The 14,549-nt window shown below is 39.7% G+C and overlaps 1 protein-coding gene across 4 annotated transcripts in view; it reads left to right on the top strand.

Annotated features, from left to right (window-relative positions):
- The window catches only part of Slc25a21 (solute carrier family 25 member 21), a 221,830-nt gene that overhangs the window by 184,364 nt on the left and 22,917 nt on the right, over positions 1–14,549 (top strand). For all 4 annotated transcript variants that reach the window (XM_008830823.3, XM_008830827.3, XM_008830824.3 and 1 more), the window contains one exon: positions 10,128–10,292. In XM_008830823.3, coding sequence (XP_008829045.1) covers positions 10,128–10,292 — 165 coding nt within the window. The remainder of the gene's footprint in view (positions 1–10,127; positions 10,293–14,549) is intronic.

The following is a 14,549-nucleotide window of genomic DNA, read 5'->3' as shown; positions in this document are numbered from 1 at the left end:
ACATAGTCTCCCTATTATGCAACAGAAAACTAGAATTTATTCTTTCTATCTAACTGTACTATAGAATTTCCTCAGAAGTTAAAAGCAGAATTATCATTTTATCCAACAATTTTCATAATAAGCATATTTTTAATGAAAATGAAACAGTATGTCAAAGAAACATCTTAATTTCTACATTATTCATAAAATCAACCTGTGTCCATCAACCAATGAATAAAGAAATGATGACACACATATTCAAAATGGAATAGTATTCAGCCATAACAAGAATTAAGAAAGAAGAGGACTGATGAGCCTAAACTTTCACCAAGGCTGGAGCAGCCTGTTTTCAAGCCTGTTAACAAGGTCTTTGAATTCCAGTGCAGGTCCACTGTCATACACAGTAGTATCTCAGTCTGTTCGCTGTGAATAGCAGCGCAAATTAGAGATGAAGCTGGCATCTGAGGTCGCTTGGGAAGAATTCTTTCACAATCAAGATATTCATCCTGTGGAATAGTGCATGCGAACATGGATTCTCATCACGCCTTGGTAGTCACTTCACGAGGCGGGTTCGTAAACAGCTGAGCTCCTTTTCAGTCCTTGCACCTACCAGTCGTGGTGGAGCGCAGGTATGTGGGCTACAGGCAGAAGGGCCAGCTGCCTCAACGCCCCTAAGGAAAGCAGAGCGGCTTTGCGCTGCAGCCAGGTCGCTCTTGTCCTACCAACTGTGTGTTTCCCACGCAGTTTACGTGCCTTGCTGCCCTCACGTCTTGATTGAACTGCCGTGGAATCCAACACAGGTTATTTTGAGTTTTCCTACTTCCTCAGCCTGAGGTGGTGAATCAATGTGATCTTTTGAACATGAAATTTTCCAAGTTCCCACAGCTGTGAGGGACTCTGCTGCAGTGGAAGAGAGCCTAAGAAAACAGCAGGGCATGTACACTTGCTACTACGCTTAGCATCTTCTAAGCAATGGCAGAGTGCTGAAAACGGAGCGTTTAGGACTTCCACAGTCTCCAGAGCACAAAACGTAGTCTTGAAGGCGGTATGGGGTGCAGGTGAATGTTCTCTTGGCCATGGTTGGAGGGCATCACTAACAAACGGCTGGAATACGTCTCTCTGAAGCATGGGGTCCAGGGCTAAGGGCCACCTACCTGAAGTCCAACCGCAGTGCTGGCCGAAAGCAAAATCACTTTGCGATGTTCCTGACAGCTCAGTGATGAGAACTAGTGCTATTCTCAACAGACCCTCAGGCAGGGCAGATACTGTGCCCGTTCCAGCTGCCCTGGTTGTCCTCTGCAGTCTAACAGATTCTTTAGCCAGTCAGAAGTATGTTACCCACGAAATATGCCTTCCCACCCAGTTCAACCATAAACTATTCCAGAAATGTAAAGGAAATTGTGGTTGTTTTGGTTCCTGATAAAGTAGGCCTCATATTCTTATGGCTTGTGTATAAAATATTTCGCCAGGTGTGCTTGTCCTGTCGCCGCTCTGTTAATTTCCACCATATCATTTAGACTATAATTCCTGCCACACTTCCAGCAATCCCAGTGCCAGAACCTTGACCAGCATCTTAAAATTCGCAGCAAGTAAAGAAAACTGGTCTCTAATTTAAATATGCTTGACTTTCTGCGGGGAGCAAAGTAATCACAGTTTGTCATGCTCTGGTTTGGTTCAGTGGGTGTAAAAACATATTCAGATAAAATCGAAATAGACCCAAATTTCCCCCTGTCCTTCAAGTTAAACCCAAGTAAAGGGTTATTCTGGTTTGTAATCTCTTTGGCTTAGAACTAAACTTGCCTGAGGATTTCTGTATTGGAGATGTGTTGTCATCCAGTCTTGCCAAAAGTGAGACTTTGTAGCTTGTCCTTTGTACCTTTCTCTCCTCTACTTGGATGTATTGATTTTATTTGTATGTTTACAAGAATTAGATACCCCTATCGCTTGTGCTAAGCTAAGCAGTGTTTGGCATGCTCTCTGCTAGCCTGGAAAATGTGACTTTCTCCCCAGGAGCAAAATCCTGTATGAATTGTTTCCCAGTTTTTCTCTGCTTTGAAATCTACTTCAAAGTTATTATTTGGCTAAAGGGTTATTTTCCTTCCCTTGAGGTCTATAGGATTTGCCTCTGATGTGTGGCTGGGACACAGGTTTTCCTTCTACTCTGTCATTTTTGTCTTCATTACACAGGAACATAATCATTCTCACCCCAAAATATTAAACTAAACCTTTAGAAAACGGAAAAGGCCTGTTTTGCCTTTATTTAGTCTTTAAAGATGTCCAACCCAAAAAAGGAATAATTAGTCTCCTACCTACTTGATGTATAATTATAATTTTAAGGCTTGATGAACAGATCGTAAATGGGTAATTGATGGTGAATCTTTAAAGATAATTTTTTAATTAGTTCAAGGTTAGCTTGTGGTTTTTGGATAACACTGCTAAATATAGTCCCTCATACTTCATTCTGGAAGCTTAATAATCTAACAGAGACCAATTAGATCACATGTAATATCACAAAGCTTAGTGATTACTTTCTCTATAGATAATCAGCAAATGTTTTATTGAACTTAATTACATTAGGGTCAACATAAGTAGAATATATATTTTGTGATCAGCTCTTTCAAGAAAGAAGAAAGGCAGGGCTGGACTGATGGCCCAGCGGTTAAGAGCACCGACTGCTCTTACAGAGGACCTGGGTTCGATTTCCAGCACCCACATGGCAACTAACAACTGTCCATAACTTCAGTTCCAGGGGATCCGACACCTTCCTTTGACCTCCATGGGCATTGCGTGGCACTGGTACACTTGCACACATGCAGGCAATATACTCATATGCATAAAATAAAAATAATAACTTTTTTTTTTAAAAAGAGAAAGATAAAAGAAGTTGGGTTACATGGAGAATGAGTGTATGACTGTGTGCACAGAGTATGGAAATCCAGCATTGTCGATGTTCATGATGATGTATCAAGTTCAGATTTTTCTTGCATTACCATGTGAAACTGCCTGGCAACTGTTCAGCACTAAGTTCTTTTCAGCCTATGATGCTTAAGGGCAGAAAGAATTATGCCTATGAATCCATTCCTATAGTTACCTTTCAACAATGCCTAAAGGAGCAGCCAAGTTGCCTCTCTATTATCATTTATAGAAAATAGACTTCAGTCTTCCACTCCGTTGTGCCAGGAACTCGATTTTTGCTTTCAAAAAGCAAGACTTTGAAGTAGTGGTGATAACTCCCATTTACAGAACATCTATGTGCCAGAAGCTGCGAGATGTCTTGCATGTTTTTTCCCTCCTAATATTTTATTTTTTATGTGTATGAGTGTACTGCCTACATGTATGTAAGTGTACCCATGTGATGCAATACCCATGGATGTCAGAAGAGGGCATCGCATCGGAGCCCCTGGGTACTGGGAACCAAGCCCAGGTCCTCTGCAAGAGCAGACAGTGCTCTTAACGGCTGAGCCATCTCTCCGGCCCCTTACTTAATATTTTAAAATGTGTTCTAAACATTTATAAATTAATAAAGTAATATATATTGTTTTTCACAAATCAAGAAAAACAGAACTAAAGAAAGAAAAGACCATTGACCACTTCTTCCACCACTTTCTCTAATCACACTGCAGGTCACCATGTGAACTGATCCACTTTCCAGTGCCTACACCCAGTATTTCTGTAGAGTTGGGGCTTTGTTCCTATTTGTAAGAGGGAAAATAAGACCCCTTATGTTAGTAGTCCTAAGGAACCGATTAACCATGCTGCTTTTGTTGTAATAAATAAACCCGAATAACCAAGAAGCTCGAGGAAAGTCCAGAGAAAGTATCTCTGGAGCTTTGATGAAGCCAGCCTCCTCTGGTGGGAGCCCCCATCCACATCACCGTCATCTCCCTTCATGCTCTGCCAGCAGTGCGGGGATGGCATAGTGTACCGCAGGCATGCTCCCTCATGAGCGATTACTGGACAGCAGCTTGGTGTTGACATAGCTTTGTGGCTCAGCATCTGGGAGGGTTTGTTGACATCAGATTATCCTCCAGTCACAGATCTGTTCATCTAAAGCAAACTCAAAATGGAATGTAACTGCATTTGGAGTGTCTTTTTGTTCATAACCACGCCCTATTAAAATAAACTTTAATAATGAATCAGTGAAATATCTAAGCTAAAATAAATGTGTGTTTTAAGCCCAATTCCTTTCACTTACATTTTATTCTCAAATGAAAGGAAAGTTTTTCTTTTTTCCTTTTTTCAAATTTATGAAAATACTTCAAGACTTCATTTAAGTAATGAAAATTATAGATGATCATCTCCCTCCTAAAGAGCCAACATATTTTCCTATTTAAATGTATCAACTAGGCTTCCCCTTAACAAAGCAGTATTCTCTGAGGGTCCACTCATATAGATCCTTGATCCCGTGGGTTATCGTTCTTTCCACTTTGCTTTCCAGCCACATGATGAAATCCAGTGCAACAGCAATGCTCCCTTGGCATTAAAATGCAATACCATTCATCTTGCCATCGGAAGCAGGTCAAGGAACACACGTGAAGTGTGCTGTCCTTTGACTTGGTGAGCTTAGAGCTCTTCCTTGGCCTTAGAGATGGAGAAATCTAGATCCACCAGAGGCCTGAACTATTGGCCACACTCTGATGGCTATTTATCCAGGGAACAATGCCTAAAACCTCTGCCTGTGATCTCACAAGCTAATCAGAGCCAACTATGGTCAGTAGTTGAATGGAACTACTCCAGAAAAAATAGCTCAGGCTGCCATAAGTCATCTTAGTGATGTGTTAGTAGTACTGGGCTCTCAGAGAAGAAGGAATCAGTGCCCCAGAGTGGCACCTGGGAGTACTGTTTAGGCGAAAGACCTTTTTCTCTTTGTGTGTGTGTGTGTGTGTGTGTGTGTGTTCTTTGCACTTTTAAAATTTGTTATTTGAATAAATGTTATTGTGTGTGTTTGAGATTTCCAAGATAATTCTTTGGAATACATATAGATAATAAAAAAGATACAGGGTTATAGAGATGTCTCAGCAGTTAGGAGCACTTTCTTACCTTCCAGAGGACTGGAGTTCAGCTCCTAGCACCCATATCAGATGGCTCACAACTGCCTATAACTTTAGTGCCAGAGGATCAATGCCCTTCTGGCACCACAGGCACAAACAAACATACAGGCACACACACATATGCATAAATAAAAATAAAATAAATATTTAATGAAATGCAATGGTGACTATACTGAAGAAAATTCATGTATCATCTTACATGGTTACTTCTTGTATGACAAGAACAACCAAAATAGACTTATTTAACAAAACTCCCGGCACAATACAACTTCATTAACTGTGATGCTCATACTGGGCCTCAGATGGCTGGTTTATTCCTCCTATACACCTGCACGCCGTATCTTTTGACCTACAGTCTCTGGCTTCCTATCCCCTTCCCCCTCCTGGTCATCCTGGCTTTATTCTTCATCTCTTGTCTATTTGACCTTTTGGTTTTGGTTTTGGTTTTAGACTTCATTAGATCATGCAATATTTTCTGTGTTTTGGTTTAGTTCACTGAGGTTCTCTTTTGATCAAACCTCTTGAGGACTGTTTAAATAGAAAATTTATTTTGTATTCCATAACCCTTGTGGAACCCTTTGATGGGTATATGCAAAAAATGTCAACCTAGCTCTCCAAATAAAAGCCAAAGCAAAATATATGTATTCCATTTCTAGAATATGAGCAAAGCACTGTACTAGACCTTTATTAGCATAGTGTATGGGCTATAGACACTCAATATATGTATGAAAGAACATTAGCATTTGGCAATAACTGAAGTCAAAATTAAAGAAGACTTTGGGCCTACTCGTGCCTGTAACCTCAGGACTGAAGAGCCTCCTGGAGGATTGCTGTGAGTTCAAGGCTGGCCTAGGATACATAGTGAATTCCAGGTCAACTTGGGCTGCAGTCTGAGACACTGTCTTAACAACCTCTTAAAAAAAGAAAAAGAAGAAAAGAAGGAAGGGAAGGATAGGCTTTTAATTACTTCAAGTGGAAGCACTGTCAGGTCCTGGTGAACTGGAGACTTCTGTGAACCGTTGGTGAGAGAAGCGTGCCCTCCTGACCGGCCTGTCTCCCACTCCATTGGTTCTCCTGGCTGGCAGCGCTGAGGCCATTGGGGAAAGGTGTGTTGAGGAAAGTTAGAATGCAGTTTGGCCCACAGTTGGAAACTAAATATGAAAATTGGAGTGAATCTAAATTTCACAAAGAAATTGACCTATGCTGGGTTGGATAATGTTGGAATCATTTGGCTGGTGATGCTAATCAGTCACCATTTTGTTTTGAAATGGAAGCCCAGTAATCAAATAAGTTTAGTAAAATTCCTTGTGTTTACAGAGATCTAGTCAAAATGTTCTACATTTTACTATTTAAGCATCCTAGTGGAAGTTGTGTTTTGACTTTCTAATTGAATATTTGCTTACATGTGTGTGACACAAGATCCCTGAATGAAGCAAAATAGAGTCTATCATACTTCCAATTTTTGTAAAGTCTTGGAATTCTGATTTCTCTGTTTCCAAAAACTCCAGATTGCCAAAAAAACATAGATGTATTGTTATGTGTCTGTTACTTGCCTTGGCCAGCTTACTGAACTCTGCAGATCTAATCATTTATTATAAGAATGAGCATGAAAAGAACAGCACTGGTTTAGATGAAGAATTCGGGGTAAGTCAGTTGTCTTCGGCATTCACACTGGGAACATTGTTTGGCTCTCCTTCGCTTCCTCACTCCTCCCCCACTCAACAAGAATGAAACATGATGATGTACAGTACTTGCTGTCCACCCTACAGGGTTGTTGAGAGACTCAAGTTAACATATGGGATAGCAGAACTGGGTAGAGTGTTCAGAGGTCTCAGTTTGAGTTCTGACATTACCACCTACACTGAGGTCTTGGACAAGTAACTTCTAAGCCTTAGTTTCCTCATCTGTTAAATGGGGTAACACAATTACATAATGTATAGAGCATTTAAGATAAGGGTAAGTCTGGTGAGTACTGTCTGTGTTCCAGTTTCCTGATAACATACATGAACGTGTTCCCTACAGGTATGTGGTAGAAGCTCTGCTTGTACGCTTCTCCAGTCCAAACTTTCTCTCCCAGTGATCCTTACTTCCTAATCATTTGCCAAGTGGAGAGTTCTTACCAAAGATAGTAGCCCTGAGGGATAGGAAAGAGGCCCATTTGTAGGATCTGCGGCAGAAAGGAGCATAGGCAGGGCACTGAAGTGAGGCACCAGGCCTGGAGAGGTTGCGGGCAGGGCACTGAAGTGAGGCACCAGGCCTGGAGAGGTTGCATTTGGTTGGGCCTCAGGGAAGATCTGTTATCTTACATTCTGCATGCATTTCTGGTGGACTTTATCTGGGGAAAGGGGAGGGCAGCCAGAAGGAGCGAGAAGAAACTCATTAAGTATACCTTCTTCTCCCTCAGATCAGCTCCATCTTGCTGCTGCCTCAAACTCTTGAAGAATTCATATTTTCTATTTGTTATTATAACTCTTCTGATTGTCAGCAGTGATTGCCATTACCGTATACAAGTAAATATACGGTGACTAAGTGGTTGACTTATTTTCTTGACAACAATCCCATAAGTAAGATTTTATTATTCTTATTTACAAGTAAATGACATGAAGGTAAATCAGAGAGAATAAAATATTTGCCAAAGTTAGTAAATGGTATTGCTGAGGCTCAAACCTGAAGCTGTCTGACTCCAGCTCCTAGTCTATTTCCTTCTGATGTACTTAATTATTGACAATTACAGTTCAAATGCAACAAAGCATGGGTGAAAAATCTATGAGTCACAGTTTCTTATATCCACCCAGCACCATGCCAGTGAAACCCATAGAATAATCGATCAACGAACACCCTGTGAATGTCTCACTAGATCACTTTTTTTTTTTTTAACTCTTTTGGAGACAGGGTCTCCCTGTAGCCCCAGCTGTCCTGGAACTCACTATGTAGACCAGGCTGGCCTTGAACTCACAGAGATCCACCTGCCTCTGCCTCCCGAGTGCTGGGATTAAAGGCGTGCGCCACCACGCCCGGCATAGATCATGTTTTAAGATGATGAGAAAAGATGCTATCCAAACTGCTGTTTCGCTTCAGTCATCTCAGTTCTAATGATTCAGAAAACTATAGTTTCTAAACAGTAGAAACACCTCTAGACTCTTTTGAGGCAGGATAGTATTGGTATTGGCATTTTCAAGAATGCCCAGTGAGGGGCTGAAGAGATGGCTCAGTAGTTAAGGGTACTTGCTGCTCTTGGAGAGGACCAGAGTTTGGTGCCTAGCACCCACATGGCAGCTAACAACTTTCTGTAACTCTATTTCCATGGGATCTGATGCCCTCTTTTGGCCTCCATGGGCACTACATGCATGTGGTACACTTACTTCCAGGCAAAACACTCATACACATAAAATAAAAATAATAACTAAATAAATAAATAAAAATTAAAGAATGTCCATTGTGTAGACCCTCGATGTCCTCGGAATGCCCTCCTGCCCTCCCTTGGGACCTTAGATGAGGGAAGATAGAGAGGGAGAGAATATCCCTACCTGGGTCAGTCTGTGCCCAGACACCCTACTTTCACCATACTCTTCCCCGCTCAGTGAAATACCTCCTTTCCTTCCCCGCCTCTACACTGCCTTCCTCAGACCAAGGAGGCAATGTGTATGTAGTTTGCTTATCACCTCCCGGGCTTTCCAACAGACAGAATCTTGTGTACACCTTGCCCTCGTTGCTTTGGAAAACTAATTTGGGTTTGTAGTTAGCATACCAAAGCACACATGAAGAAGTCCCACACTGTAAAACAAACTTTAATAAACTGTGAGAATTTGCTGAGTGCCTGTCTGAGATGTCTTCTGTTACTTCAAGATACACTCTTACATGGTATTTTCACATTATAAAGAAGGCTTCCTTCAGCTTAAGATAACTTTTTGTAACTACTCTTAAATAAAAATGATAAAACTAAGTGTAGACTCATAGCTAGTTTGAATTTTTAAAATTTTTATCAGAAAAACAATGGTATTTACTATGAGAATATGCTAAATATATTGTTAATCACATAACACAATTATGAGTTGTATGAAAGGCATGGGTTAAATTTCTTCCTTTCTCTTCTACTGACGTGATTTGAATTGCATGTGATAAGAGAATACTTTGATTTTGAAAGCACATCAGACTGCTGTGGTCATTCTAGCAACCTGCCCGAGCAAACACCAAATAAAGGTCACGTGGTGTTTGCCTCATGGGAAGAACTTAGGCACTGAACATTTCCCCCTTTTTGTGAGTCAGTCAAAACATGAGAGAAAGCTATCCTCTGTGCAGTACCTGCAAAGAGGAAACAATCACTCATACATTTTTAAAACTTCATGTGAATGGTTGTAATTGTATTGTGATGAATTGTCAATGCAGTGAACTCATTAGGGAGCTCTAAAGGCAGCCACAGAATGGATTCCAGCAGTCAAGGTATTTCAACCTTAGGTAATCAACCAGAGTGCTGGAAAAGAATAAATAAAGGTAATCTAGTACTTCCAATACCATTGGTTGATAAACTATCACAGCAAGTGGTCCACACACTGATTGCTCACCTTTGTGAAGAGATGCATAATAAACAGCTGTTTATCCATGGTCAGTTTCTAGTGCAGCGGGAGTTTAAATCATTGAGGCAATGAATTTGAGACCAATTTTAACATTAGCTTGACATCATTAGAAAAGTAAGCATGCTGCATTGAAGAGCCAACATAAATTCCTTTCTGATGACATGTAGTGATGGATTACTAACATATCTGTATGGCTAATCCCTCCTTTAGAGTGGCTAATCCAGAATTCGATACAATTATTTACATGTTGAAAGTGATGATAATTATTATATGACATAAGTTTCATCAACTCCACTAAAGATGCTTTTCCTTTGCCAACAATTCCTTATGAAGTCTATTGTTATGCATAAAGTATTGGGGGGAGTGGGGAATTCTAACTTTTGAAAACACAGATAAAAGCATGATTATTCATGTTTGGGAAAATAGTTCCTAGTAATTCTAGCTTGAAAGCAAGTTACTGTGGTGATTTGCTCTGTTCCACCACCCCAAAGGTGATGTCTCTGGCTTTGCTTCTCTCATGCAGCAGCCATCCACTTTGGCTTATGCAAGACAAATTATTAAGAAAGAAGGCTTGGGACTCCGGGGCCTCAACAAAGGACTTACGGCGACTTTGGGACGTCATGGAATTTTCAACATGGTTTATTTTGGCTTCTACTACAATGTCAAAAGCATTATCCCAGCCAATAAGGTAACTATATCATGCTCTAAAATCTGTGGGGAGGAAATTCTACCAATGATAATAGGTTCGTCTGTAGAGTTTATCATGTCCCATCACATTCTCATCTGTTATCCATTTGACCCCAACGTTAGCTATATATTGAGTGTTGTTATTCCTCTTTCAAATCCAGAAAGTGAAGTTTAGGAAGAGCAAGTATATTGCCCAGGATCTCATAGAAAAGCTGAGCCTGAACAGTCTGATGCAAAAGTTGATCTACGGGAACAATATGTCATTTAGACAGGAATGTTTTCCATTCATCACTAGTAGACATTTCTACAAACTATGTATCATTTAATTTCTCTCATTCCCAATATCAACTCTATTGTTCAGACTCTGAAAAAAACAGTTCATGTAAGGTTAGAGGACTGCTTACTCCTCCGTTTCTCCATTTCTGGAAGTACTCATAAAATGTACATGATGAACTGGATTATATAAGTTGTTCACACTAATTAAATATATTTTATTACATTTATGACTATTTTAATGTATATATTATTACAACAAAATGAATTTGGTTCTATTTAAGAAAGAAATTCAGAAAAATCAATAAAAATACATATAATACATGCTACTGAATGCTTATAAAACCCATAAGTTAAAAAGACGTGGTGGTGGTTGGAGGAATAATGGGAAAAGGAGCCCAAACGGTAGAGGGATAAGAGAGGGGAATGGTGGACAGGATCACCACACCTTCTGTACGTGTATGCAGTTGTCAAGCAGAAAATTTTTTTGTTGAATTTTGAGACAGGATTTCCCTGTTGCCCTAGCTACTCTGAAACTCTTGTTATGCATACCAGACTAACCACAATCTCACAGAGATCTGTGTACCTCTGCCTCTTGAGTGCTAGGATTAAAAGTGTGTACCACCATGCCCGATTAAAAATAAAGCTTTTTAAAAATGAAGAAATTGGGCTCATGCTTATAATCTCATCACTCTGGAAGCTGAGGCAGGAGGATAACCACGAGTTTGATGCCAGCCTGGGCTACATAACAAGACCCTCTCTTAAAAACAGCAATAAGTAAATAAATAACACAAGAACAAACTTCATTCTACAATTAATCAATACACTTAAGTTATTCAATGTCCCACATGATTGCTAAAGGCCAGAAGCATAGCTATTCCTTTATTTCTTAAAAACTATGGAAGGGTTCATTGACCTTGCCAGTTTGGAATTCAACTTTATCGCTCATCTGAACACAATGTTTTATTTCAATCAACAGTTGAATTAAGAACCTCCCTCTACGCTGGTCATGGTGGTGAACACCTTTGATCCCAGCACTTAGGAGTCAGACAGAAGCAAATCTTTATGAGTTCAAGGCCAGCCTGGTCTACAAAGTGAGTTCCAGGCCAGCTGAGGCTACAGGGAGACCCTATCTCAAAAAGACCTTAAAAAAAAAAAAAAGAACCTCCATCTGCACCAAGCACTCTGTAAAGTACGCCCTGTTCTCAAAAGTTTTCTTAGGGAGACTTGGAAAAGGCCACTGAAGAAACAAACATAATGAATATGCAGCATTGGGTTTTGATGTACATCATGCTGGGAGTCACTCATTAACAATGTTATTTGTAACCATGTTTGAAAAATATTTTATAAATTCTCAGATTTGGTTTTTTCTAAATTTGAAGAGAGAAGAGGGCATCAGGAATCCTCTGGAACTGGAGTTTCAGATGGTTGTAAGCCACCATATGGGTAGTGGGAATCAAACCCAGGTCTTCTGTAAGAACAGCCAGTACTCTTAACCACTGAGCCATCTCTCTAGCCCCTAAATAAAATATTTTTAAAAAAGAATCCTACCCCATCCATCTTAGAAGAAAGGCTGTAGCAGATCTAATCTTTTCAAACATGAGACAAAATCTGAAAACTGTGATGATCTTTCTCCCAACCTTTGATTGTAATCCAGTAATTTGTTTTCTAAATCAATGAAACTCAATGCTTCTGACTCAAAGTATCAGAAGAGTCTTGTTTTCATGTATAAGCTCCTCAAAGAATAGATAATTGCATTTTTTTCTGTTAAAAATATAATTTAACTCTTTTCCAGAGTTGTATATTATTAATAATTGGAAGGACATTTTTTAAAAAATCAAATACATGTTCTGACAATAAAACTTCTATAAGTGAAAAAAAATCCCCATTTTTTTTAATGTGGAATAAATCACCAATGTTTAAAAGCAATTTTTTTTTTTAACTAACATTTCAACCAAGGAGGAAGATTTTAAAATTCAGGAATATGTGACTATGTGACTATCCCTCCAGGACACTAACATCTGCACTGTCCCATTCCACATTCCCATTTATAAAGCACATACAAAAATACAAGTTCATGCGGGCTAGAGAGATGGCTCGGTGGTTAAGAGCACTGGCTGCTCTTGCAGAGGGCCCGGGTTCAATTCCCAGCACCCACATGGTGGCTACGCACCATCCTTAACTCCAGTTCCAGGAGAATCTGAAGCCCTCTTCTGACCTCCGCGGCATTGCATGACACGGGTGCACTCACATACATGCAGGCAAAACATTCATACATATCAAATAAAAACAATAAATAAAAATATTTTCAAAGTATATATATATATATGTTCATAAGGTCGTTTTCTGCCTTCTTTTTTCACTGCTATCCCCAGAGATTAAAATGGTGCCTGGTGCAAAGCAGGTCTTTAGTAAACTTATATGAAATAAAACAGAGGAGAGAAGAAGGCGATGAATGGAGATTGTTTCCTTTCACTAGATACCAAAGAGATATGCTGGCATTTGGGAGAGTCTCTCCATTCATTGACACTAGTTCATAGGACACTGGGAGAAAACTTTTGTCTGAAGGACATAGAACTAGCACAGGTCTTATGCTAATCAGACAGGATTCCAAGAAAGGTTATATATATAACGCAATAGGGTCTTTATATTCAGAAAGTGAAATGTTTGGTTTTGGAAATGATTCTTAAAATGGAGATTTTCACATTGCCAAGATAAGTTTTCCCCATGTCATAAGACTGACAAAGCAGACAGTTTGGCAGTAACCAAAATCCTGATGACTTCAGCAGTGTAGATGGGATAGCACTGTGTGGCAACCTTCAGAGGACAGGACAGAAAGGAATGCCATGAACTGCTTTCCCTTGGCTCAGCATGTCCAGTATCTGCCCAGTTTTCCCAATTCTAGTCACGGAAACACCAATCAGCATTTAGCCAAATGGATTTTTCTGTTACCTAGTATTTCCTACACTGAGAGTAGACTAATAAATAAATGCTTAATTTATTAATCATGACCCTAGAGAATACTTCCAAATTTTTAAATAAAAATACATTTTAGGGGTTGGAGAGATGGCTCAACAGGTAAGAGCACTGACTGCTCTTGCAGAAGACCTGGGTTCGATTCCTGGCACCCACATGGTGGCTACGAACCATCCTTAACTCCAGTTCCAGAGGAATCCTAAGCCCTCTTCTGACCTCCGCAGCATAGCACAACATGAGTGCACTCATACACATAAAATAAAAATAATAAATATTTTTTTAAAATACATTTTATTCACTTTGGCATTAGAATTATCCTTTTTTTGAAGAGGAGTCTTACTGTATACCCTACTCTGGCCTTGAACTTACTATGTAAACCAGTCTAGCTTTAAACTCATGATCCTGCTGTCTGAGGTACTTGAATTAAAATGGATTTTTAAAATTGTGGTATAATTCTTTTCAAGCTGAATACCTCACTCTAACACACCCCATCACAAGTAGCATATAATAAAGAAGCTGTGAAATATGTCATGCCATTATTTTAAAAAGTAAATCCTGCATGGCTTGGTGGCTCACGTGTAATCCCAGAACTTGGGAAGCTGGGGCAGGAGAAGCACAGCAAATTTGAGACCAGGTGGGATACACAGTAAATTCTAGCCTAGCCTGGTCTACAGAGTGAGATTGTCTCAAAAAATTAAAAAAATGAAAGTCAAATGAATCCTACTTTTAGTTCTAAATGGAGAAAGCCAATATTCCTGCCTATTTGACTATTAACCATTTAAAATCATAAACCTTTGACAGAGCTGAAATCTGCCATGTTCTCTCAGAATTTCATTTCCACACTTTAGTTTCCAAGCTAAAAAGTTTCCAAGCTAAAATAACTTACTCGTTTTCATTTAATGATCTTGGCACTTGGGCCCCTATATTGGAGAGTAGGAGAAATTCTGTGCATAAAGTCTGGGGTCAGTAGGTCTGAAAGTGACTCTAATATGTGCTGAGTGCTTAATAG

The sequence above is a fragment of the Nannospalax galili genome, unplaced genomic scaffold (assembly GCF_000622305.1).
Source record: "Nannospalax galili isolate Female #2095 unplaced genomic scaffold, S.galili_v1.0 scaffold1895, whole genome shotgun sequence".
Taxonomy (NCBI): Eukaryota; Metazoa; Chordata; class Mammalia; order Rodentia; family Spalacidae; genus Nannospalax; species Nannospalax galili.
This window is presented reverse-complemented; position numbering and strand designations above follow the sequence as displayed.